General features: G+C 41.2%; 3 protein-coding genes and 1 pseudogene across 3 annotated transcripts; 3 read left to right on the top strand and 1 right to left on the bottom strand.

The window, feature by feature from the left end:
- The first annotated feature begins 1,472 nt into the window (after positions 1 to 1,472).
- LOC122645376 (inorganic phosphate transporter 1-4-like) lies at positions 1,473 to 3,044 on the top strand. The gene has a single exon (XM_043838685.1). The coding sequence runs from the start codon at positions 1,476 to 1,478 to the stop codon at positions 3,042 to 3,044; it is 1,569 nt and encodes a 522-aa protein (XP_043694620.1). The 5' UTR covers positions 1,473 to 1,475.
- Positions 3,045 to 12,526: 9,482 nt separating this feature from the next.
- On the bottom strand, positions 12,527 to 13,314 carry LOC122645375. Its single transcript, XM_043838683.1, has 2 exons — positions 12,919 to 13,314; positions 12,527 to 12,829 (listed from the first exon to the last, which is right to left on the bottom strand). Exons 1-2 carry the CDS (start codon positions 13,312 to 13,314, stop codon positions 12,527 to 12,529), a joined length of 699 nt encoding a protein of 232 aa, XP_043694618.1.
- A 1,634-nt stretch (positions 13,315 to 14,948) lies between these two features.
- Positions 14,949 to 16,515, top strand: LOC122645374 (annotated as a pseudogene).
- Positions 16,516 to 22,791: 6,276 nt separating this feature from the next.
- Positions 22,792 to 24,363, top strand: LOC122646387 (probable inorganic phosphate transporter 1-8). Its single transcript, XM_043839935.1, has one exon. The coding sequence runs from the start codon at positions 22,792 to 22,794 to the stop codon at positions 24,361 to 24,363; it is 1,572 nt and encodes a 523-aa protein (XP_043695870.1).
- The last annotated feature ends 810 nt before the right edge of the window (positions 24,364 to 25,173 follow it).

Raw genomic sequence — 25,173 nt, 5'->3', positions numbered from 1 at the left:
CCATATGGGCCTAGATAGTCACAATAGGAGAGAGAGAAATGTGCATTATGGATTAGTGTTCATTATGCGATAAGGGTATAAAGGAATCTGTACAAGCTAGTGTAGCAATCTTTTTTTCAAGTAAAAAATTTGTCTAGTCGTGTAGCGCCTGCACCAGTGTGGGGACCAATAAGAGCGAGTACATGAAAATTTAACTGAATGAGATTTTTTAGTTCATTGGGGATTGAACGATAATTTCATACGATCCTATGTCTAGGCATAGAAACCACATGACTAGTTACAGTTTATAATCCAAAAAAAATTAACTAAATAAACAAATAAATGAAAGAAAGATGATAGATTCAATGTTAGAATGTTTGATGGTTACAACTTATACATTTAATTTAATCAGTTCTTCACCAAAGGGCTATCATTGTATGTCATGTCACATACCATGGCACATGCCAAAGTGTCATGGATAGCTCGTTTTTCACCCTACTTTTGGATTATTATCCTCTCCAATTCTTAAAGCTTGGCAGTTCGGTAGTGTTAGGTAGAGATGCTGACGCATGGCAGCTCAGACATCCAATGGTCCGAGCTTGACATAGCACACCGTTGGATGTCCGAGCTACCACATATCAGCATCTACACGTAGCACTGCCGGGCTTTAGGGAATTGGAGAGAGTAATTTTCCCCCACTTTTTGTTTTTGTGCTTCAATCCAACTCTTATTTTTTTTAATTGCAAGGGGCCCACTTAGGGGTATACTAGAGCTAGAATGGGGCCCAAGAGGACCACACATTTCTTGGAAAACATGAAATTAATACTTGATTGGTACACATTGAGAGGAATTGATGGATGGACCAAATGGATTCGTAGCGAATTGTTAGTGATTCGTAGAAATTTACACTGAAACAAACAGAGCCTAAATGTTTTTTATGGTAAAGAAGACAGCCTAAATGAATATCTACATACCAAAAGTTAATATGATTTTTATATTTCGACTGTTTTTGTTTTTTTATTTGTTTGACCAAGATTGGAGGGGTTGGGGTTTGACTCTGAAAGAGAAAACTTTCCAGTACATACGACCCAAGAATTTGTATGCGACAGATTGGTCTGAATTTAAGAATGGATCCTCTATTCCTCTGCACGGAATGTACAGGTGCAAGTAAATTCTTAAATAAGCACCATGTGAAGGGCACCAATTGGTTGCCTCTTTCATGTACGTACGAAAAAACTAAACTCGCTAAATTATAAAGAAACGGGTGTATCATGCAGTTGCACCGACTGTTGATGATGATCCTATAAGTTGACTTATGAAGCAGCATATTCCGTACATGGAGGCGCACATCCAATCAATTAGAACTCTGCAACAATTACTATAAAAGCATACCATTCTAAGTGATTGTTGCAAGAAGAAGGCTATCAACAAAACAATAACTGATCCATCGTCTGAGAAGAGAGGTAGCAAGGTAACAAGGTAGCAAGGTAGCAAGCATGGCTAGGGAAGAGCTACAAGTGCTTAAAGCACTTGATGTGGCGAAGACCCAGTTATACCACTTCACTGCAATTGTGGTTGCTGGTATGGGTTTCTTCACCGACTCCTATGACCTCTTCTGTGTTTCCCTCATCACCAAATTGATTGGTCGCATTTATTACTACACACCTGGATCAACTACCCCTGGTGTATTATCCAACAGTGCTAACTCAGCCGTCACTGGTGTGGCCCTCGTTGGCACCCTAGCCGGCCAGCTCTTCTTTGGCTGGCTCGGTGACAAGATGGGTCGAAAGCGTGTCTATGGTGTCACACTTATGCTCATGGTCGTCTGCTCTATTGCCTCTGGCCTTTCCTTTGGCTCCAGCGCCAAAGGAGTGGTGGCTACCTTATGTTTTTTCAGATTCTGGTTAGGTTTCGGCATTGGAGGTGACTACCCATTGTCAGCTACCATAATGTCCGAGTATGCTAACAAGAAGACCCGAGGTGCTTTCATTGCTGCAGTCTTCGCCATGCAAGGCTTTGGATACTTATTCAGTGGAATCATTGCTCTCATCGTTTCTTCAGCATTCAACGCCTCTTACCCTGCTCCGGCTTACGACATTAACGCAACCGCCTCCACTGTGCCACAGGCCGACTACGCCTGGAGAATAATATTGATGGTGGGTGCCCTTCCTGCAGCACTTACTTACTATTGGCGTATGAAGATGCCTGAGACCGCTCGTTACACCGCCCTCGTCGCCCGGAATGCCAAAAAGGCCGCAGCGGATATGGTGACTGTGTTGCAAGTGGAGTTGGAAGCAGAGCCAGACAAAGTGGAGAGGATGGCAATGTCGGCCTCCAACTCATATGGGTTTTTCTCTAAAGAATTCCTTCGTCGACATGGGCTTCACTTACTTGGAACCTCCACAACATGGTTCTTCCTAGACATTGCGTTTTACAGTCAGAGTCTGTTCCAGAAGGACATCTTCACCGCAGTGAATTGGCTCCCTGCTCCACAGACCATGAGTGCAATTCAAGAGATGTACATGATTGCGAGGGCACAAACCATCATTGCTCTTTGTGGTACCATTCCTGGGTATTGGTTTACGGTGGCTTTCATTGATTACATTGGTAGGTTTGTAATTCAATTGATGGGTTTCTTCTTCATGATGGCCTTCATGCTTGGACTTGCCATTCCTTACACTTACTGGAAGGTTCCTGGGCACCAAGCTGGCTTCGTGGTCATGTATGCGTTCACTTTCTTCTTTTCCAATTTTGGGCCTAATGCCACAACTTTTGTGGTGCCGGCGGAAATATTCCCAGCAAGGTTTAGGTCAACTTGCCATGGTATATCGGCAGCATCTGGTAAGGCTGGGGCAATCGTCGGGGCATTCGGCTTCGTGTATGCCGCAGGGAACGCGCCTGCTGGTATCGGTATACAAAACACATTTTACTTGCTTGCTGCGACCGACTTCTTGGGATTGATTTTTACGTTCTTGGTGCCCGATGCAAGGGGAAAATCTCTTGAGGAAATATCCGGTGATGCCGCCGAGTCTGAAGAAGGAAATGGGATGGAGGAGAATGCTTAATTCTTAACTAATTTCTTTTCTTTTCTTTAATTGGCCGGTGGATATTTTTCATGTAATACATACGGCTGTAATGTCCATGCCCTTCTTTTTCTTATGTGAAGAGGGGCACCCTTGATTTGTTTGTGTTTGAGTTCTCCTTCAACTGTTGTTGATTTTCATTATGTTCATTCTTTGTTCTATAATTTCGTATTGATTGGACGAACTCTTTTGATTATAATGAAATATCAGTGATATAACTTTAATTTTTTTTTTTTTTTTTTTTTTTGATTCATAGTATATTCACTTTTTGGGATAAAGTTATGGTTGTTGTTGTCGTTGTAGTCACTTTTTGTTGTTTTGTTGGCGATGAAGATAGAAATGCTATTTATGGCTGATGGCTTTATAAAACATGTTAGTCAATTTGGATCCTCTACTGCCGAGTTGCCCGACAGGATCGTGCTGACAAGACGCTGTGAGGCATGCAATGTCCGCCTTATCCCCACTTGGGCAAGGCGCTCGATAGGGGTAAGGTGGACATTGCACGGTGAGTCTTGGCAGCACTGTCCTGCCGGGCAGCTCGGCAGTAGAAGATCTAAATCCTATGTTAGTTCTCTTATTCATTAATAATAGGGAAATTTACGTTTATCACCCATGTGGTTTCAAACAATTATATCTACCACCTCAGGAATTTCATCTATTTCATAAACCTCCCCTGTATTTTGAGAGATTCTTTCAAACTTACCCTTTACCGTTAGATAAAAACAGTTAAGTGATGATGTCATCACCCAAATATAATCTAAATGCTCATAATACCCTTACAAACATACCCCTACCATAGTAATTTGTTTAATCCCCAAATTTACCCTGGATCCATGTAACATGACCCTTTATCCCTTCTTCTTCTTCTTTCTGCACCCCTTTTTCCTGCAATTCCACCTCCACCCTACTCCTTCAACCTCTACCCAAGCGGTGAAGTGGCTCAATACCCAAAAAGGTTTCAGATTCATCCCTCCCAATGATGGAAACGCAGAGCTTTTTATTCTATCAATCGTTAGAAACTTAGAATTCCTTTCTGCGATAACTTCTCTATTATACAAATTTTGATTCAGATTTTTCATGCCCTTTTCTGTGTTGTACTTTCCAAAACAAGAACAATGGCCGGCAAGGGTGGGGGTCCGGCTATTGGAATTGATCTCGAGACAACATATTCTTGTGTCGGAGTTTGGCAACAAGATCGTGTTGAGATTATAGCCAACGATCAAAGAAACCGTACTACTCCGTCTTATGTTACCATCACTGACACTGAGCGTGAGATTGCAGAGGCATACTTCGATTCCACAATAAAGAATCTCATCCATGGTTTTGATTTTTTAATTAATACATATATTAAATTCACAATGATTTGACAAGGTTCAATGTTGGAGTTCTACTATTTCCTATGATCTACAATATTAAATTAGGGAGAATGTTTTCAGTGCTGGTGGCGTAGGTTGCGGTCAGACATATGGGGGTGGACAAAATGACCATCCTGCCCCCTTTGAATGACAGACCCGTGTCTAGGCGTAGGGTGCGCTACGGCATAGAGAACATCACCCCATTAAATTATTAGGTAGCTTCAAGCTTAAAGTAGTATATTTTCATTTTTTGATAGTGATTTTAATCTTTGGATGGCTGGACAAGTTGTGCTGGATTCTCATGGTTAGAATAATATCAATTGCTCTGGTTTATGTTCTATTTCAACTCTAGATATAGTTATAATAACTAGTTTAAACTCATGGATGTACTACCTAAATAATTTAAGTAGTTTTTAATTGTAATGTTTTGTATTTTTTTTTTTTTTAAAAAATCTTGAGTATTAAAATTAGGGTAAATTACACATCATCCCCTGGTTTTTGAAAAAACTCAAATCACCCCCTCTACAGTAATGGTGTTAGTCTGCTGTTAGTTATTGGTGTGAAAGGACTATTTTACCCTTGTACCAAAACATTAGAATTAAATTTACAATACTACCCTTCAAAATCTATGTTTGGATGTCAAGGGTAGTTTAGGGATTTAAATTTATTTAACTGGCTGACATCATCACTTAACAGCATAAAACTAACGGTAAGGACTAATTTGTCATATTGGGGTCTAAACTAGGGGGTGATTTGAGTTTTTTCAAAAACCAGGGGGTGATCTGAGATTCGTTTGAAAATCATGGGATGACGTGTAATTTACCCTAAAAATTATGGTGTAGATGACATTTTACATAATTTTTGATAAACAACAGAAATGATTCTGTTAAGTGTGACCCATACAAATTTCTGTTTCTTCTTATTTACAAAAGCTTTTTTTTTTTTTTTTTAATTCCATTATTACCATACGACATTTCAGGACCCAAAAACGCTCATAAAATACAAAAACACATAAAACTATGCCAAACCCAAAACACTCAAAAAATACAGAAAGATTACCATATAGAACATATATTACATATCTTATAGTTGGGCTTTTCCACTAATAATTAAAGCTTTTGTGCTCGATAATTCAACATGATACCACCAACAATATCTTGATGAAAGATCCACAATCAGTTTCTACCCAAAAAAAAATCCACAAAAAATCCAATTATGAGGGAGCACATGTGCTATGCATATGGACAACTATGAGGAGCCACACGTAAGGTGGGGTTTTAGGGAGTAATCCCTCATTGATGAAGCTTGGGACCTTAAATGACTTCATATATACCAGTTGGGCATCTTCTCCTAACAGCTTAGGTGGATGACTTCATATACCAATTGATCTTTTCTGCGTAGTAGCTTAAGCTTTTGGATTAAATAATTCAATTGAGATTAGTTCTTAGATTGGGTTTACACGTTTACCAAAAAAAAAGATTGGGTTTACACGTTCTTAGATTTGGTTTACATCATGATTTAAATTTGCAAGGATAAAGCACACGAATTGCTTAAGCCCGAATTGTACCATTTGTTCTGTATAAACGACGGTTTATATATCAGAAAAAACTGGATCTTTATCACCTCCAGTTTGCTGACCGGCCCAGTTCCCCAGTTCCTCTAACAAAGGGGGATTGAAATGACCTCTCTACCCATGCCCAAACACCCTGCCCGGGTGGGGTCCACCATCCCCCTATTAGAGGAACTGGGGAACTGGGCCGGTCAGCAAACTGGAGGTGATAATTTTCCGAAAAAACTACTCATGTGCCAAGTTCTGCCCGCGGCGCAACTCTTCCCCATGGCGCCTCCTTCCCCGGCCCACCCCCTTTGAAGAAATGCCACCTAATAGGACAATCTGTATTCATGATCCATGATACGATAACAGGCTGATGTGGCAAACCTTGTGCGTGGTATAACAGAAAGTGGTTAGAACCTATGGTATTCTATTAGGGAAGATGGGTAAATGGCGAAAATCTGTTAGATTGTTAAGCAAGTTGGGTAGCAAGAGGGTTATGATTAAATAGGGACGAGTAGTCCATGTAAGGGGTATGAAAAATATAATCAACTCTCTTGTTCTTGTTCTTCTTCTTCTTCTTCTCTAGGAGGTTGCTACGCCTCGAAGTAGCATTCCTTTTCTGCAACTTTAGATTCTCTTAATTCCTTCCGCTAATTCATATCAAGCCATGGGTCAGGTCCTAGGCCCATAACGATACATGATCTTTAAAACCCACGATAGGCCTAGCCCAGCCCAATAAATTGCCTCTGATTATTACATTATATAAGAGTCAGAAAGTTTTTTTTTGGTAGAAAACAGGGCTATTCAGAGCCAGAAAGTTCTACCCATGATAGAAACCTTAATTTGAAACAAAAGTCAAAGCCGCAATCTAGGTTATTCAAAAATGAAAGGGAATATACATATATAAATCATAATCTTACAACTTATAGTATAGATATGTTCATTTGGTAAATAATAAGTAGAAGAAATAAGATATAAAATAAGGGAAGCAGTTTTCTGTCCGGGAGAATGTATGTCCTACACCAGCACTCCCGTGTGTCTATCTCTCTCCTCCTCAAAACAAGGGGGCAGTAGTGTCTTTTCATATGGGGATGAGAGAGATAGACTCATAGGAGTGCTGGTGTAAGCCACACTCCCGGATAGAGATCTTTTTCCCATAAAATTATTAATGAATAAAGGGACTAACTTGGTTCCTAAAATCATCAACCATACATTGCAATCCCATCTCCAATCCTCTGTTTCCGATAAGGACAATACTTTTGTTGAGTTTTTTAGAGTTTTCTTATTCTTCTCATTCTTCATTATTTTTTATTATTATTGACTATATTATACGTTTCCTAATTCTCTCCTCTTTTGAGTGTATGTGTACACAATAAACACTTTTTTTTTTTGCTAAAGATCAGCAATGTATGTATTACTAAGAAATGAAAATATGGTACATAGTGTTTCAAAGAATTCCGCCCATCTCTAGGAATCTAGGGATACCCCAGCCCAAAGATCTCCAAGTACAATTAATTTCCTAAACAAATTAGGGAAATCTATAATAAGGTCTGCCCTGCATATCATAAGAAATTATCGCAGCAATGAAGGGAGGAGGAGTGTCCCAAAAACTCAAATACTTTTGCTTTGCCGCATGATTTGCTAAGGCGTCTGCAGCCGCATTTGCTTCCCTATAACAGTGGGTGATTCACCATTGTATGTCATCCAGGTAGGACTTGACTGCCCACCATCTCTGTAAGTAGATCCAAGGGATTTTGGGAGATAGAACTGCAAGTACCAAAGCTGCTGAATCGGTTTCAATCCAAAGGTTCTTGATGCCTAAGGCTCGAGCTTCATTCACACCAACCAGAAAGGCTTCCATCTCTACCATGAAATTGGTTCTCACCCCTTGGTATGAGGAAAAGCACCGAATTGCTGCACCAAGGTGATTCCTGATGAGTCCACCTGCACCAATGGTGCCTGGGTTCCCTAGCGATGAGCCATCAACATTGAGCTTATAACACTCATTCAAGGGCCTTCTCCACGTTACCTCAATAATGTGCTTTGTGGAAGTCTTAACAAGGGGGAGGTTCAACTTTCTTGCCAACACCAAATCCTGAACCCTTTTGGCCTTGACTCCCTTGATGTTTGTCCATATCAAAACCTCATTGTGAATCATCTTAGCTACTTGTACAGGGCCATTTCTTCTATTGTCATACCTATGTCTGTTTCTTTCCATCCAAATCTGTTGACAGATTAAAATGAGTAGTGCACCCCATATTTTTGGTAACGGCATCACTCTAATCTTTTTCGTCCACCACGAGAACAGCAGCTCGATAGATGGGAATCCTTCCCAGCTTGCATTAAAGCAGAACAACACTTCCCTCCAAATCTGAATTGAGAAGTTACATTCAAGAAAGATGTGTTTGGCTGTTTCAACATCAGCTTGGCATAGATCACATCTGGACACCAAAGGAATGGTTCTACGAGTTACCTTGTCATCAGTTGGTAGTCCTCCTTGTACCAATCTCCAACCAAAGACTGCAGCACGAGGTTGCAAACAGCAATGCCATACCGCCCAACCCCACCATGGTTCAGCAGCCTTCACCCTCAAAGCTTCCCAGACCGAAGCCACCGAGAACTGACCCAAAGTAGAGAGGCCCCACAGCCGACAATCCTTTCTACTAGATCTCATAATATTTCTCTCTTGTATAGTAGAAAACACTGTTGTAAGAGCTGGGTCTGTTGCCGTAGGAAAACTCCACCCTCCTTCCTCCAAAAAATCTGCCACCACAGCTGTGAGATTGCTAGGAATCGCTAAAGGCTGAAGCAGATCCGCTACACTCTGATCCCCTATCCACTTGTCGTACCAGAAATTGATTGATTCACCATTTCCAACCACCCATCTTTCTGTAGCATTAACAAAACTCCACACCTTGCGCAGGCCTAGCAGGATCGTAGATGTTCCACCTAAATTTTTTAATGTGCCATCTGCCTTTATCAGTCTTCCTCTAAGAAACGCCGCAAGATCTGAGGAGCCCGTCTTGATATTCCAGGAAAATTTTGGTAACAAAGCCATGTTCACATCTTTTAGTCTTCTGATTCCTAGGCCTCCTTCTCTTCTTAGCTTACATAGAGTGTCCCATTTTACGGTTATTGCTTTAACCTTGTCTGCCTCCCCAGACCAGATAAAATTTTGAGTCCACCTTTCCATTACTTTAATGGCTACCTTCAGCCATAAGTAAATTGAGAAATTATGTATAGGTATGCTTCCCATGACCGATTGCACCAGTTCTACTCAGCCTGCCATAGAGAGAAGTCTTCCTTTCTAGGAAGCCAGCCTTTTCTTGAACTGATCCACTAGTGGCATGATCACTGCATTTTTAACTCTGCCTTTCACGAGCTGCACTCCCAAATATCTAGTTGGAAAATTGCAGGCTGGTATTTGTAACTCCTCAAGGAGCCGCTGCCTTCTGCTTCCAGAAATTCTGCCAACGAAAACCTTACTTTTGCTAAGATTAACCACTTGGCCTGAGTAGTCACCATACTCATCAAGGAATCGCTTGACCCTTCTCACCCCTCTTATGCTTGCCTTCATAAAAATAAAAAGATCGTCAGCATAAAGCAAATGGGATGGGGTAGAAACTTGCCTTGGACCCGGCAATGCACTGATCCAGCCCTGTTCTCGCATCGCTCGCAAACCTCTGCAAAGGACCTCTTCTGACAAAATGAACAGAAGGGGGGAGAGAGGATCTCCCTACCTCAGCCCTCTTTCCACACCAAAGAAACCCACAAGCCCTCCGTTCACTAACACTGAGACTTTAGTAGAACGAAGAATCTGATGCACCCACTCAATCCACACCTGTGAGAAGCCAAATGTCGAAAGAACATAAAAAAGAAAGTCCCATTCCAGAGTGTCAAACGCCTTTTGAATATCAAGCTTCAACCCTACTCCTCCCCCTCGGCACCTTGCAGACATAATATTTGCCAGTTCAGACGCCACACCAATGTTTTCAAAAATTACCTTTCCTTTCTGGAAAGCTCCCTGCTCAGCTGAAATAAGCTTGTGAAGCACCATGGATAGCCTTGTCGCTAAAATCTTTGGAATTAATTTGAAGAAAAAATTCCCCAAGCTAATTGGGCAAAAAAGCCCAACTTTTTTTGCATTATCAGTCTTGGGGATAAGGCTCATAAAAGTGCAATTTATTCCTTTGGTGACCACACCCTCTCTAAAGAAGTTTTGAACACCACGACATACATCACTACCTACAGTGTCCCAACAGGCTCTATAGAACGTGCCAGGGAAACCGTCAGGACCTGGCGCACTTAAGGGGTCCAGGTCAAAAACAACAGCTTTGATCTCCTCAGGAGATGGAATCTTGACTAATGCTTCATTGTCTGTATTAGTTAAGATCTTGGGTATTACTGCCAAAATATTAGTATTCTTAGTAGAATGGCCTTTCTTAAAAAGTTGTTCAAAGTGGGACACCAAGCATTCCCCAATCTTGATGGGGTCAGTAAGCACCGTACCATCTTCCTTCTTTATTTCTCGAATTGTATTGTGGGCCTGCCTAAGTTGGGCAGAAAGGTGGAAAAATTTAGTACACCTATCACCGCTTCTAACCCGCTTTACTCTTGCTTTCTCGCACCAGAGCTTCTCTTGTAGCAACCTTGCATCATCCAACTCCTTCCTAGCCAGCATCTCGTTGTCAAATAAGTCCTCTGAGAATCCCTCTGCTGCGATTGAGGCCTGAATGGACTCCAAACAGCTCCTTGCCCTGACTACCTCACGGTCAATATGAGGAAAAGCCCGTCCTGCCCACTCCTGCAAAGGCCCTTTTAACCTCTTCAGCTTTCTTGCCACCACAAATAATGGAGTATCGCTTATTGGTTCAGCCCAAGAGTGTTTTACCACTTCACTGAAGTCCAGGTGGTCCAACCAAAATCTTTGCATACGGAATGGCGCATTGGGCTGCCTAGCCACCGACTCTCTACAAATAAGAAGTGGAGAGTGATCCGATGAGCCCCGAACCAGCACACGCTGCACGCTCCCTCCAAAATGTTGCCACCAATGATCGTTGCAAAAGCCTCTATCGAGAACTGCACGTACATTGCCAACCCTCCTATTGTTGCACCATGTGTATTTGCTTCCTACAGACGGCACCAGTGTCAATGAAGCTGTATCCACCATTGCAGCAAAGTCCTCAGCCGACCCTAGTCCAAATCTACCTGGGCCAATTTTCTCATAAGAATATAGACATGCATTGAAATCTCCAATCACCAGCCACGGAATTGAGACACCTGCAATTGACACCAGATCACTCCAGAGATGTCGCCTCCCTGCCCGAAGGCTGCTTGCATGGATGACTGAAATAAAGCTCTTTATTCCACTCGCTTCAACTTGGATTGTTTAGTGTTGATTTGCAAAGAAAATCACACTGGGGCGCTGTAACCCAGCCCTCCATAATACCCATATATTTGGGTGCCCCTCCTCCCTTTGATTGTGTAGTAGATCAGCATTCATCCCCAACTGTTGGGAAAAAAGGAATGGACAATTTCCAGCCCCAATTTTTGGTTCAGCCAGACATAAAAAGTCCGGCCTATGCTCCTGTACCAGTAGCCTAAGATGAGCTCTTGCTCTAATGTTTCCAACTCCCCGTATATTCTAATAAAGACACTTCATGCTTGGTGCGAGTTGGGTGCATGTTGGCACTGTTCGCCAGCTCCCTGATTTCGTGAACTGCGAAGAGAAGCAGCCACCTTTGAAGCCTCCGTTTCACGACGCCTGCGACATGTACCGGACAGAATATTAGCTTTCTCAACGTTCCGATCACGTGTCTGCCGACGTTTCGTTGCCAAGGTAAATGATGATTCATCCACAGCAGCTTCTTCCACCGTCGAGGGGTGCGTGACGATGGCCATGCGGCCATTGTCTTGGCTGGTTACAGGGACAGGGGAGAGTACAACTTCAAGACGACCCTCCTCGAAGACCTGGTTGGCCTGAAATGGTCCACCCATCGAACCAGAGAAAGCGGGCTCTGCTGGCTCAACCCACGCTTGAGAGTCCAACCCATGCTCCACATTAACCCCCTATAAAGAGCCCTCCAACGAACCCCCTGAAGAGTCCCTTATCTGAACAGTGTGAATCGTGTTTGGACTCTCAAGTAACAGCTCCTGAATGGGTTCCTTCTGCACATAAACTTCCGCAAAAGAAAACGGTGCCACCTCTTTCCATGCAAACCATCCTGATCCACATCGGTATTGACACATGGCAGGGCCATAGTGCGATGTGTAAGTGAATCACTTACTCTAGAGATTGAGTTTAAAGATGACTCTTCTCCCTGATTCAAATCTCCAGCTGCTCCAATATTCTCGTGGTAGAGAGCCAAAAAAGGAGGAACCAAAGTTGGTTCCACGTGCTGTGATGTATCCAAGTTGGATACGTTTACTCTTTCCTGGCCCTCGTTGCGCATCTGCAAATGAAACTCCGTCGCCGGCGTAACCCTTGGTCGCCACTCTTGCCTTGCAGCTTTCATCGTCTCCGCGCCTCCAACCAATGCTGGTGGTTCCTCCTCTCACCATTTAGGGCAGACCTCCGGCCTGTGACCATAGCCCTTGCAACCTGGGCACCGCAAAGTGGGTTCTTCAAAAACTACTACTTGTTTAAACACAAAAACCTCAGATGAACCGGCCTGCTCTCTCTCAACATACACCTCTTCCACTCGGGAAGCAGCGTTGTCAATGTCAATGCAAACACGTGCATAATGGCCATAATGCGAGCTTCTAGTTCGCTTATCAATGGCGATAGGTCTCCCCACGGCTTTGGCAATCGATAAAGAATTGATTCGTGCCAGTATTTCAGTGGTAGATTTGGAAATCTGATCCATGTCAGCCTATGGGTAATGGCTTGTTCATGAACCCTAAAATCTTTACGCCATTGTTGAAATCGTAGGAGTTGGTTGTCTACTCGAACAGGGCTTCTCTTCCAGATTGACGTCATGTCCTCTACATTGTTGAAGCTGAAAATAACAAACCCTCTACCAATGGACTTCAGTGAAACTCCTTCTCGTAACGACCAAGACTGTGCCGCCTCCTGTAGCTTTTCCATAGTCGTGAACCTGAAATTTAGCCTTCCCAACAGTGAGTATTGTAATTTCTCCAACTGCGCTTCATAAGCAGCTTGAGGAATTTTAATTCTCGTCAAAGTGCCATCCCTAACTGGCGACGGCAGGCTGTCAATCTCCGGCAGACGAGGCTTAACCATTGCTGCATAGGTTTTAGGCTGGTCAACAACTTCATTAGAACTCTGTTGGATCGCCGGGAAGCCCAGGAAGCCTCCCAAGTCTATGTAACTCTGTTGCATAGTTACACATGAATCATCATCAGTCTAAGTGTACACAATAAACACATTATTGCACTTCATTCATTTGAATGTTCTTTCTTTTACCAATTCTCCTTTGAAAGTTTTTCTTTCAAGTTTAAGCATAACTTTGTAGAACTCGAAGACGCATACAGTAGGATAGTCCACTACAAATTGTGAAACCGAAAAATCGTTTTATCTAGGAGACAAATATGCATTTGTCCTAGCTGCACCATCCAGGGTTTTTCAACCCATCCAAGTTGGATTGAAGTACACAAAGAAAGAGTCTATGGATGGACATGCCATTCCTACATAGGTGCTACACCCAAAGGTAGGGGGAATAAGTAAAATAATTATTCATAACACTTTGGTGTGTGCCATGGCCTGTTACGTGATATACAATATAACCCTTCCGTCAGGAATTGATTTAAGTTACACGCATAACTTTCTATCAAGTATGACTTATAATAGAGTTGATTGGAGGGCAAGGATCTATGTAGCTGACCCTATTTAGTTACAATAAGGCTGAATTGTTATTGTTCAAGCATAACCTTCACTATAAACATCAACTTAAGATTAAATCCTTTTTCTTTTCTTTTTTTTTTTAAATGTATAAACTAACTTTGGCGTGAAGTAGATCAATAGCTTAGTATGGCATGATTCACATGAAGGAATAGTTCCCAAGTTCTCTTATTATGATGGCATTTTATATGATGCTAATATTTATGAGATTATATATTAAGAGGTACCTCCTTCACCCCCCCCCTCCTTTTTTTTTTTTCAAAATGCAATAAAAATCAAACTTTTGAAAATGGATGAAAACAAATGGATGGTTAAGATTACAAGATACCAATACAATAAGACAAAAGGGGGGATGGATTATTGAATTAAAGAGTTAATTTAAAACTTTGGAATTTGACAAAAAGCAAATCCTACACATAACTTTTTCATCCAATGGCTAGAGCTACCACATCATGATTCAATGTAGCACAACTAGGTACGTACCTGATATTTTCTCTTTCATTGATGAATTCTATTTTGGATTAAAGCACTAGAGCTGTTGAGAAAAGGCTTCCTTCATGAGCAATGAAAAGAACCATTATCTTAATTAATATTTTTAAGAAATAATAATAATAATAATGATGATGATGATATTTTCAATAATATTTGTTAATAATAATAATAAAGAAAAACAAGAAAACACTAAAATCTAAAGAAAAATATTCCTCTTCTGTTTTGTTTAACCGAGATTAGGGTTTGACTTTGATACAAATAAAGGTTTTCATTAAGGGCAAAACTTTCCACCACGTAAGGCCCAAGTATCTGTATGAAGCGATCAGATTAGGCTAAATTCTGAAGATAAATAGAACCCAAAAATGAAACAAACAAAAAAAAAAAGATAGATTGGTGCATCATGCACTTGCACTTGCAACTTTAAGTTGACTTGTGAAGAAGCATATTCCGTACATGGAGGTCCAGATCCTCTTGAGTAACAGAGAGACTCTGGACTCGACTCTGAAGCAACAATTACTATAAAAGCATACCATTCTAAGTGATTGTTGCAAGAAGAAGGCTATCAACAAAACAATAACTGATCCATCGTCTGAGAAGAGAGGTAGCAAGGTAGCAAGGTAGCAAGCATGGCTAGGGAAGAGCTACAAGTGCTTAAAGCACTTGATGTGGCGAAGACCCAGTTATACCACTTCACTGCAATTGTGGTTGCTGGTATGGGTTTCTTCACCGACTCCTATGACCTCTTCTGTGTTTCACTCATCACCAAATTGATTGGTCGCATTTATTACTACACACCTGGATCAACTACCCCTGGTGTATTATCCAACAGCGCTAACTCAGCCGTCACTGGTGTGGCCCTCATTGGCACCCTAGCCGGCCAGCTCTTCTTTGGCTGGCTCGGTGACAAGATGGGTCGAAAGCGTGTCTATGGTGTCACACTTATGCTCATGGTCGTCTGCTCTATTGCCTCTGGCCTTTCCTTTGGTTCCACAGCCAATGGAGTGGTGGCTACCTTGTGTTTCTTCAGGTTCTGGTTAGGTTTCGGCATTGGAGGTGACTACCCATTGTCAGCTACCATAATGTCCGAGTATGCTAACAAGAAGACCCGAGGTGCTTTCATTGCTGCAGTCTTCGCCATGCAAGGCTTTGGATACTTATTCAGTGGAATCATTGCTCTCATCGTTTCTTCAGCATTCAATGCCTCTTACCCTGCTCCGGCTTACGACATTAATGCAGCCGCCTCCACTGTGCCACAGGCCGACTACGCCTGGAGAATAATATTGATGGTGGGTGCCCTTCCTGCAGCACTTACTTACTATTGGCGTATGAAGATGCCGAGACCGCTCGTTACACCGCCTCGCCGGGAATGCCAAAAAGGCCGCAGCGGATATGGTGATCGTGTTGCAAGTGGAGTTGGAAGCGAGCGGACAAAGTGGAGAGGATGGCAATGTCGGCCTCCAACTCATATGGGTTTTTCTCTAAAGAATTCCTTCGTCGACATGGGCTTCACTTACTTGGAACCTCCACAACATGGTTCTTCCTAGACATTGCGTTTACGATCGTAGTCTGCTCCGGAAGGACATCTTCACCGCAGTGAATTGGCTCCCTGCTCCACGGACCATGAGTGCAATTCAAGAGATGTACATGATTGCGAGGGCACAAACCATCATTGCTCTTTGTGGTACCATTCCTGGGTACTGGTTTACGGTCGCTTTCATTGATTACATTGGTAGGTTTGTAATTCAATTGATGGGTTTCTTCTTCATGATGGCCTTCATGCTTGGACTTGCCATTCCTTATACTTATTGGAAGACTGGGCACCAAGCTGGCTTCGTGGTCATGTATGCGTTCACTTTCTTCTTTTCCAATTTTGGGCCTAATGCCACAACTTTTGTGGTGCCGGCGGAAATATTCCCAGCGAGATTTAGGTCAACTTGCCATGGTATATCGGCAAGATCCGGTAAGGTCTGGGCAATCGTCGGGGCATTCGGCTTCGTGTATGCCGCAGGGAACGCACCTGCTGGTATCGGTATACAAAACACATTTTACTTGCTTGCTGCGACCGACTTCTTGGGATTGATTTTTACGTTCTTGGTGCCCGATGCTAGGGGAAAATCTCTTGAGGAAATATCCGGTGATGCCGCCGAGTCTGAAGAAGGAAATGGGATGGAGGAGACTGTTGCTGCTTAATCCTTCATAAATCCGTGGAATTTTTTTTTTTTTATGCTATACCTATATGGTTGTAATGTTTTTTCTTTGTTTTTCTATGTGAACTACATTGTTCTCTTTCGTAAGATATTTCAATATCTTATGAGCTTCATTTGTGGCATAATATATGTCGTATGTATTCTTAGTTATGTGTTCATCAAACCTGAATTTTTTAATTTAATTTTTAGTTTATATATTATGTGTAATTATTGATGGGCTATGGATGTCCTTAGCTTTTCACTTAAAATCATTCTCGACTAGGTATAGGACTGGGCAACCTATTCATATGGTCATTACACTATATCCTTAGGTATTTACTTAAAATTGTTTTCAACTAGATTTTTACAAAACCCTCCCAACCCCTCCCCCCTCCCTCAAGCCACCCTCCACATGTTGCTTACGCACCTCCATTTTGTAACGTATTTTCCCCTTGATCTCTAAGATAGAGCGAGCTTTATTAAATACCAACTTAGATGATGGCAATTGTGTCTAGTAAATCTTAAAAAGAGTCTCATCCACAAGGATGGCAGATACCAATTAATCAACTGCATCACTCTCTAGTTTCCTCCTCTCAAGATGACACCCATCCAAAAGATAAAATAAAATAAAATAAAATAAAAAAACCCATAATCTAGGCCATCTTTTACCCTCACTCAAGGCATGCACTTTCAATTTTTTGTCTTTTAAAGTATGGAATTTTCTCTAATTTTTTCCCCAAAAAAACTCACCTTAAATGTTTAAGCACTTCATATCACTTTGTACAAGCCTCTTTCACTATTTTTTTTTTTTTTGGTAAAATCACCTTCTATGACCACTCTTCAATCGGGTAAGAACTCTCCTTTCAACAATCCGATTTTTCTTTCCCTTCACGTATCTGAAATTAAAATTTGGACTCGTACCTTCTTCTTCTCCTTGCACACCATTCGTTTTTCAGATCTCTGTGCACACTCTGTAACAATGTGCCAAATCTATTTTGATACCACTTGTTGGGGACGAATGCACAACCATGAGGAAAAACTCAAGCAAACAATCATAAAACACAAGGAATTTACGGTGGTTCGGGAAGATTGCCTACATCTACTCGAAAAAACCAGGGAGTTTTTACTATTTCCTGAAAAAATCTCTACACCACTCTTCATCTCACAAAGTATTCTCCTTTGTTTATGACCTGGGTCTTCCACACAGAGGCAATATATAGGACCCAAAACCCTAATCCCCACATAATTACAACTTTAGTTGTGTCCATGTAATTGACCTAAATCCTATCCCAATTACAAATACAAACCAATTAAAATTATGTGAACCCGCAGAAATACAAGACACACCCAACCCCAACAAAAGAGGTGGCTAACGAGGGTGGCACCACTGATGGCTGCGTTAGCGTTGGCGGGTAAGGAACCAGGGTTGGGTGATCCAAGTGTGTAGTAATAAATGCGGCCAAGCAATTTGGTGACGAGGGAAACCAGAAGAGGTCATAGGAGTCGGTGAAGAAACAGATTCAGATCTTCTACAGCCTCCACAATAGTAGCCATCTTCTGGTCCTGGACTCTGCACATGACACGTGTAAAGTGAACAATCCAACGGCCATTTTTTAAACATTTGAAAAGTTTGAGTTAAAAGCAGTTGAATGCATTGCAAACCAAGCCGGACCAACTTGCAGCTTTCACACCTCCATTTTATGGAGTATTTGCCCCTAGATCTCTAAGATAGAGTGAGCTTTATCAAGTAGCAACTCAAATGACGGTAAGTGTGTCTTCCCCCTGTAACTGAAGACTAGACAGGAATAGATCTGAAAAAGAGTCTCATTCACATGGATTACAGGGATTACAGGTACCAATTAATCAACTACATCCATGCATGGTTTGAGGACTTGGTATCAGATCAGTATCGTTGGAAACCAATACAATGCTGATCCAAGGTCACTGACAAAAAGGTTAAAATTTAAATAAAACTGGTTTTATTTAAATATAGAGGTAAAACCGTCCGATATGGGCTGATTCGGATCATAATCATATCGGTGTCAACCAATCCCTATGCCCATAAGTAAAATCATGACTACTTCACTCTCTTCCTCGCCTCAAGATGATTCCCACCCAAAAAGAAGGGAAAAAAATAAAAATCTAGCTCATCCTTTTCCCTTACTTTGGCACTTTAAAACTTTTTATCTTTTTAAGTATGGAATTTTCTATAATTATATTTTTTTTCTCTCTTAATTTAACACTTCTTTTTTTTGGTAGAAAACACACTTCTTCTTTTGAGTGAAGGAAAAACTTATCATTTCACATATGTAATTAAAATAAAAAAATAAAAAAAAAATGTGTAACATGGACAAATCTTGAAAATGACATTATGATTAATTTCTTTCAATCATTTTTTAAATTCCATTTTATCCCGACTTAATTTTTAGAAAATAGATAGAGAGCAATCAAAAGAACATTACATCATTCTAAAGACATTTGACCATAGAGCTGTCATTCAAACAATTCCAATAAGTTTTTTTTTTTTTTTTTTTTTTGGAGAGGTACGTATTTACCATATCTTTAAGCCAAGGGTAAAGCTCTTTGTAACTAAGTCAGTTACAATAGATTTTGTAACCATTTTTTTATACCCTTGCCCATAACAAAGTACAATATCTCTCTCTTGAGGAGAATGGATCATCTGTACGTGAACGTACATCTCAAAGTCAATCACGTTTTAATTTTATTTTCATAAAAACCCTTCCTCCCATTGTAAATGACAAAAGTAGGAATCAGGTTTTAGTTAAGTAACTTCTGGTTTGCAATTGTTAAAGTCAACCCGACTCTTTTCTCTTCCTCCTCTATCTCAACGACCTTCTCCAAAATCATGTCAGCACATCTGCAACTACAATGTTTCATATGTGCTATCTTAGATGAGATCCTTCAACCTCATGAAACTCACAATCCTCAAAGTAATGGCTGCGAGCAATCAGAAGAGGATGATCGAGGAAGCCCTTGGTCGGTGTGAAAGGTTGCCACAGCCTCCTCCTAAGCACTAAGATGCAGCAATCGTTCTACATATATGATGAAATTGCTCTGATCGAGTCTCTGACCTGACTTGCCTGGGCATGCCGACAGATTATACTTATACTTCGCTTGCTTGCCACAAACAGTTTCTACCAAAAAATACCCACAAAATGTCCAATTATGAGGGACCACAAGTGCTATGCATATGGCCAACTATGAGGAGCTAGCCACACATAAGGGGGTGTTAGGGAGTAATTTAACCCTCATTGTTGAAGCTTGGGACCATAAATGACTTCATATATGACAGTCGGGCATCTTCTCCTAACAGTTCAGGTGGATGACTTCTGATTTACCTAAAAAGGCTCACCAATACTAGCGTGACATGTGGTAAGGCCACAACCATGTGGAGCGACATCCGATATGTCGGGTTATGCCCACATGCCACCTGGTTGGCCCAGATCAAGAAACTTAGTCATGTGAGGTTACTATCCTCATAGAGAAAGCAACAAACGTATCCTATAACAAAACAAGATCTCCCACCAATCAACAAAATAGAAACTCCCATTAGAACTGGACTTTCCAACTAATACTCTTCTAATAAGATTCAACTTATCATAACAAGCTCAGCGTGGATTGCAAGACTCATCGTCTTGAAGTGAGGCTCAACTTTTGCCTAGTCTGGCATATTAATAAGAGGCCTAAGGGTCAGGTAAAATCATTTAACCTATTCCCTTGAATTCCCTTGAATTATCTGCTGCTAAAGAGATCAGACTTAGGCATTAGAGAATACCTTGCCGGAGAAGACTGACTCTCCCTTGCTTATTTGTTCTTCTCTGCAGGTTTCATCCTTGGGGATCCATCTGACGGTTTCTTGACGCAACAACTTCATATACCAGTTGAGCCTCTGCCTAATAGCTTAAGCTTTTGGATTAAATAATTCAAGTAACATCAGTTCTTAGATTGGGTTTACACGTTCTTAGATTTGGTTTACGTTAAGATTTAAATTTGCAAGGATCAAGCACACGAATTGCTTAACCCCGAGTTGTATCATTTGTTCTGTATAAATGAAGGTTTATATATTAGAAACCCCTCTCTCTCCCCTATTGGAATAAAAACTACTACTCATGTGCCAAGTTCTGCCCGCGGCACAACTCTTCCCCACCACGCCTCCTTCCCCGGTACACCCCCTTTGAAGAAACGTCACCTAATATGGCAATCTCTTTTCATGATCCATGGGTCAGGTCCTAGGCCCATACCAATACATGGTCCTTACAACCCACGCTAAGCCTGGCCCAGCCCAGCCCAGCCCAATAAATTGCCTCTGATTATTACATTATATAAGAGCCGGAAAGTTCTACCCATGATAGAAACATTAATTTGAAATAAGTCAAACCCGCAATCTAGATTAATTAAAAATGAAAGGAAATATACATATAGAAACCATAATCTTATAACTTATAGTATGGATATGTTCATTTGGAAAATAATAAGTAGAAGAAATAAGATATAATATTATTAAGGGAGAATGTTCTCTATGCCGCAGTGCAGGCTGCGCCTAGGCACATGGGTTTGCCACTCAGGGAGGCAGAGTGGCCATTGCGCCCACCCCCATATTCCTAGGCGCAGCCTGCGCTGCAGCACAGAGAACAACACTCCTATTATTACTGAATAAATGGACTAATTTGGTTCCTATAACCAACAACCAAACATTGATTTGCACTACCATCTCCAATCCTCTATTTCCGATAACGACAATACTTTCATTTTCTTATTCTTCTCTTTCTTCATTATTTTTCATTATTATTGACTATATTATACCTTTTCTAGTTCTCTCATCTTTTGAGTGCATGTGTCTTTTACCAATTCTCCTTTGAAAGTTTTCCTTTCAAGTTTAAGTGTAACTTTGTAGAACTCAAAGAGACGTAACGTAGGAAAGTCCACTACTACTTGAAAAACAAAAAAAAATTGTTTTATCTGGGAAACACATACGCATTTGTCTTAGTTGCACCATTGAGGGTTTTTCAACCCATCCAAGTTGGATTGAAGCACACAAAGAAAGAGTCTATAGATGGAATCATTGCATGACATGTCACCTGTTCATAGGTGCTATACCCAAAGGTAGGGGGAATAACTAAAAGAATCATCCATAACATTTTGGTGTGTGCTATCGTCTATTACGTGCTATATACAATATAATCCTTCCGTCAGGAATTGATTAAGTTACACGCATAATCTTCTATCAAGTATGACTTTGAATAGAATTGATTGAAGGAAAGGATCCATGTAGCTGACTATTTTGTTATGATAAGACTGAATTGTTTTTGTTCATGCATAACGTTCACTATAAACATCAACCTAAGATTAAATCCTTTCTTTCTATTTTTTTTTTTTTTTTTTTTTATTTTTTTATTTTAAATGTATAAGAAAACTTTTGAGTGATGTAAATCAATAGCTTAGTATGGCATGATTCACATAAAGGAATAGTTCCCAAGTTCTCTTATTATATTAAAAGGTACCTCCTCCCCCTCCCCATTTTTTCTATTGGATACTAGAGCATAGGTTCTCTAACAGTTCATCTCACATGTAATTTTTGGCCCTAACAAATCTGGCCACATAGTCAACTACAAATTTCAAAATCCAATAAAAATAAGTTTTTGAAAATGGATGGTTCAAATTACAAGATATCAATACAATAAGACATAAGGGGCGTGGATTATTGAATTAAAGGGTTATGACCAAGGGTTAATTTAACACGTTGAAATTTGACAAATAGCAAATCCTACACATATAACTCGGTCATCCAATGGCTAGAGCTACCACATAACTTGTTCAAGGCCAAAACTTTCCACCACATAAGGCCCAAGTATTTTTATGTGGCGATTAATTAGATTAGGTTAAATTCTAAGAATTTTCTGAAGATAGATAGAACCCAAAAATGAAAAAAATAAAATAAAAAATTGGCAAAAGATAAATTTTTTTTATTTTTATGGAAGCGTAAATCCCAAAAGTCTAACCGACTTTGAAGACCGTAGAATGCCATACACAACACACGGTTTATGTTCTTTTAAGTTGACTTATGAAGAAGCATATTCCGTACATGGAGATCCAGATTCTCTCGATAAATTATAGAGACTTTGAACTCTGAAGAAACACTATAAAAACATACCATTCAAACGAGAGAGAAAACAATAACTGTTAGAGTCTTCTTGTCTTGTTTGGAAGGAAGGAAAAGGGGAGAGAGAGAGAGAGCTAGCTTGGTCCTAGGTAGCAAGCCATGGCTAGTGATCAGCTACAGGTGCTTAAAGCACTTGATGTGGCTAAGATCCAGTTATACCACTTCACTGCAATTGTGGTTGCTGGTATGGGTTTCTTCACCGATGCCTATGACCTCTTCTGTATTGGCCTCATCACCAAATTGATTGGCCGCATTTATTACTACAAACCTGGATCATCCACCCCTGGTACATTACCCAATGGCCCAAACTCAGCCATCACTGGTGTCGCACTCATAGGCACCCTCACTGGCCAGCTCTTCTTTGGGTGGCTGGGAGACAAGATGGGTCGAAAGCGTGTTTATGGTGTCACACTTATGCTCATGATTGTCTCCTCTATTGCCTCTGGCCTTTCCTTTGGTTCCAGCGCCAAAGGAGTGGTGGCTACCTTATGTTTCTTCAGGTTTTGGTTAGGTTTTGGTATTGGAGGTGACTACCCATTGTCAGCTACCATTATGTCCGAGTATGCTAACAAGAAGACCCGAGGTGCCTTCATCGCTGCAGTCTTCGCCATGCAAGGCTTTGGATACTTAGCCAGTGGAATCGTTGCTCTCATCGTTTCTTCAGCGTTCAACGCCTCTTACCCTGCTCCGGCTTACAAAGTTAACGCAGCCGCCTCCACTGTGCCACAGGCCGACTATGCCTGGCGAATAATATTGATGGTGGGTGCCCTTCCAGCAGCACTTACTTATTATTGGCGTATGAAGATGCCTGAGACCGCTCGTTACACAGCCCTCGTCGCCCATAATGCAAAAAAAGCAGCTGCAGATATGGCGACGGTGTTGCAAGTGGAGTTGGAAGCAGAACCAGACAAAGTGGAGAGAATGGCAATGTCGTCCTCCAACTCATATGGGTTTTTCTCTAAAGAATTCCTTCGTCGACATGGACTTCACTTACTTGGAACCTGTACAACATGGTTCTTCTTTGACATTGCGTTTTACAGTCAGAGTCTATTCCAAAAGGATGTCTTCACCGCAGTGAATTGGCTCCCTGCTGCAAACACCATGAGTGCAATTAAAGAGATGTACATGATAGCAAGGGCACAAACCATCATTGCTCTTTGTGGTACCATTCCTGGGTACTGGTTTTCGGTGGCCTTCATTGATTACATTGGTAGATTTGTAATTCAGTTGATGGGTTTCTTCTTCATGATGGTCTTCATGCTTGGACTCGCCATTCCTTACCCTCACTGGAAGACTTCTGGGAACCAGGCTGGCTTCTTAGTCCTGTATGCGTTCACCTTCTTCTTTTCCAATTTCGGGCCTAATGCCACAACTTTTGTGGTGCCAGCGGAAATATTCCCGGCAAGATTTAGGTCAACTTGCCACGGCATATCAGCAGCATCTGGTAAAGCTGGGGCAATTGTCGGAGCATTTGGCTTCGTGTATGCCTCAGGGACATCACCTGGCATCGGTTTACAAAACACATTTTACATGCTTGCTGCAACCGACTTCTTGGGACTGATGTTTACGTTCTTGGTGCCCGATGCCAAGGGAAAATCTCTTGAGGAAATATCCGGTGATGCCGCCGAGTCTGAAGAAGGAAATGGGATGGAGGAGATTGTTTCTGCTTAATCCTTCACTAAATCTGTGGATATTTTTTATGCTATATGGTTGTAATGTTTCTTCTTTGTTTTCTATGTGAACTACATTGTTCTCTTTCATAAGAGATTTCAATATCTTATGAGCCTCATTTGTTGTATAATATATGTCGTATGTATTCTTAGTTATGTGTTTATCAAACCTGAATTTTTAATTGGGAAAATATCATCCCTTCCCTTCTAAGTTTCCTTAATATCAATTCAGTACCCAAGTTTTGAAAAATGATAATGTCCCCACTATATTTTAAGGATTCTATCTACCGTATCTTAAGTGACTAACTCTATTAAAATAGCATATAAAAAAAGACGATATTACCCTTTTTAATTAGAGTTAAAAGTCAAAAGCCTTTCTCCCTTACAACAGGGGAAATCGAGAGAGAAGAAGAAGAGGGAGAAAGAAGAAGGCGCCAGCAAGCATCTTCCGCCATTGACTACCTACAAGCTTCCTTCGTCAGAAGTCCGACACGGAGCGAGCTCTGGTGATGGTAGAGCTGCTCTACCGGGTGCCGGTGAGTTGCACGGCCTTCGCTTCCCACACGCTGATGGTTCTGATTCTTGTGAAGATCATATTGAAGATATCAGATAGGGCAATAGAGTACGCAGTGGGTGCTCTGTTGTCACTGTGCTCTGTGTCGGAGCAGTTGCAGAGGGATGCAGTGGCGTGCGGGGTGGTGCAGCTCTTGCTTTGCTGGTGCAGAGCGATTGTACGAAGCGAGCCAAGCTCAAGGCACAGTTGCTGCTTAAGCTTCTTAAAGAGTTATGGTCCGATCATTTCATTGCCAAT

Source organism: Telopea speciosissima, chromosome 11 (assembly GCF_018873765.1).
Source record: "Telopea speciosissima isolate NSW1024214 ecotype Mountain lineage chromosome 11, Tspe_v1, whole genome shotgun sequence".
NCBI lineage: Eukaryota > Viridiplantae > Streptophyta > Magnoliopsida > Proteales > Proteaceae > Telopea > Telopea speciosissima.
This window is presented reverse-complemented; position numbering and strand designations above follow the sequence as displayed.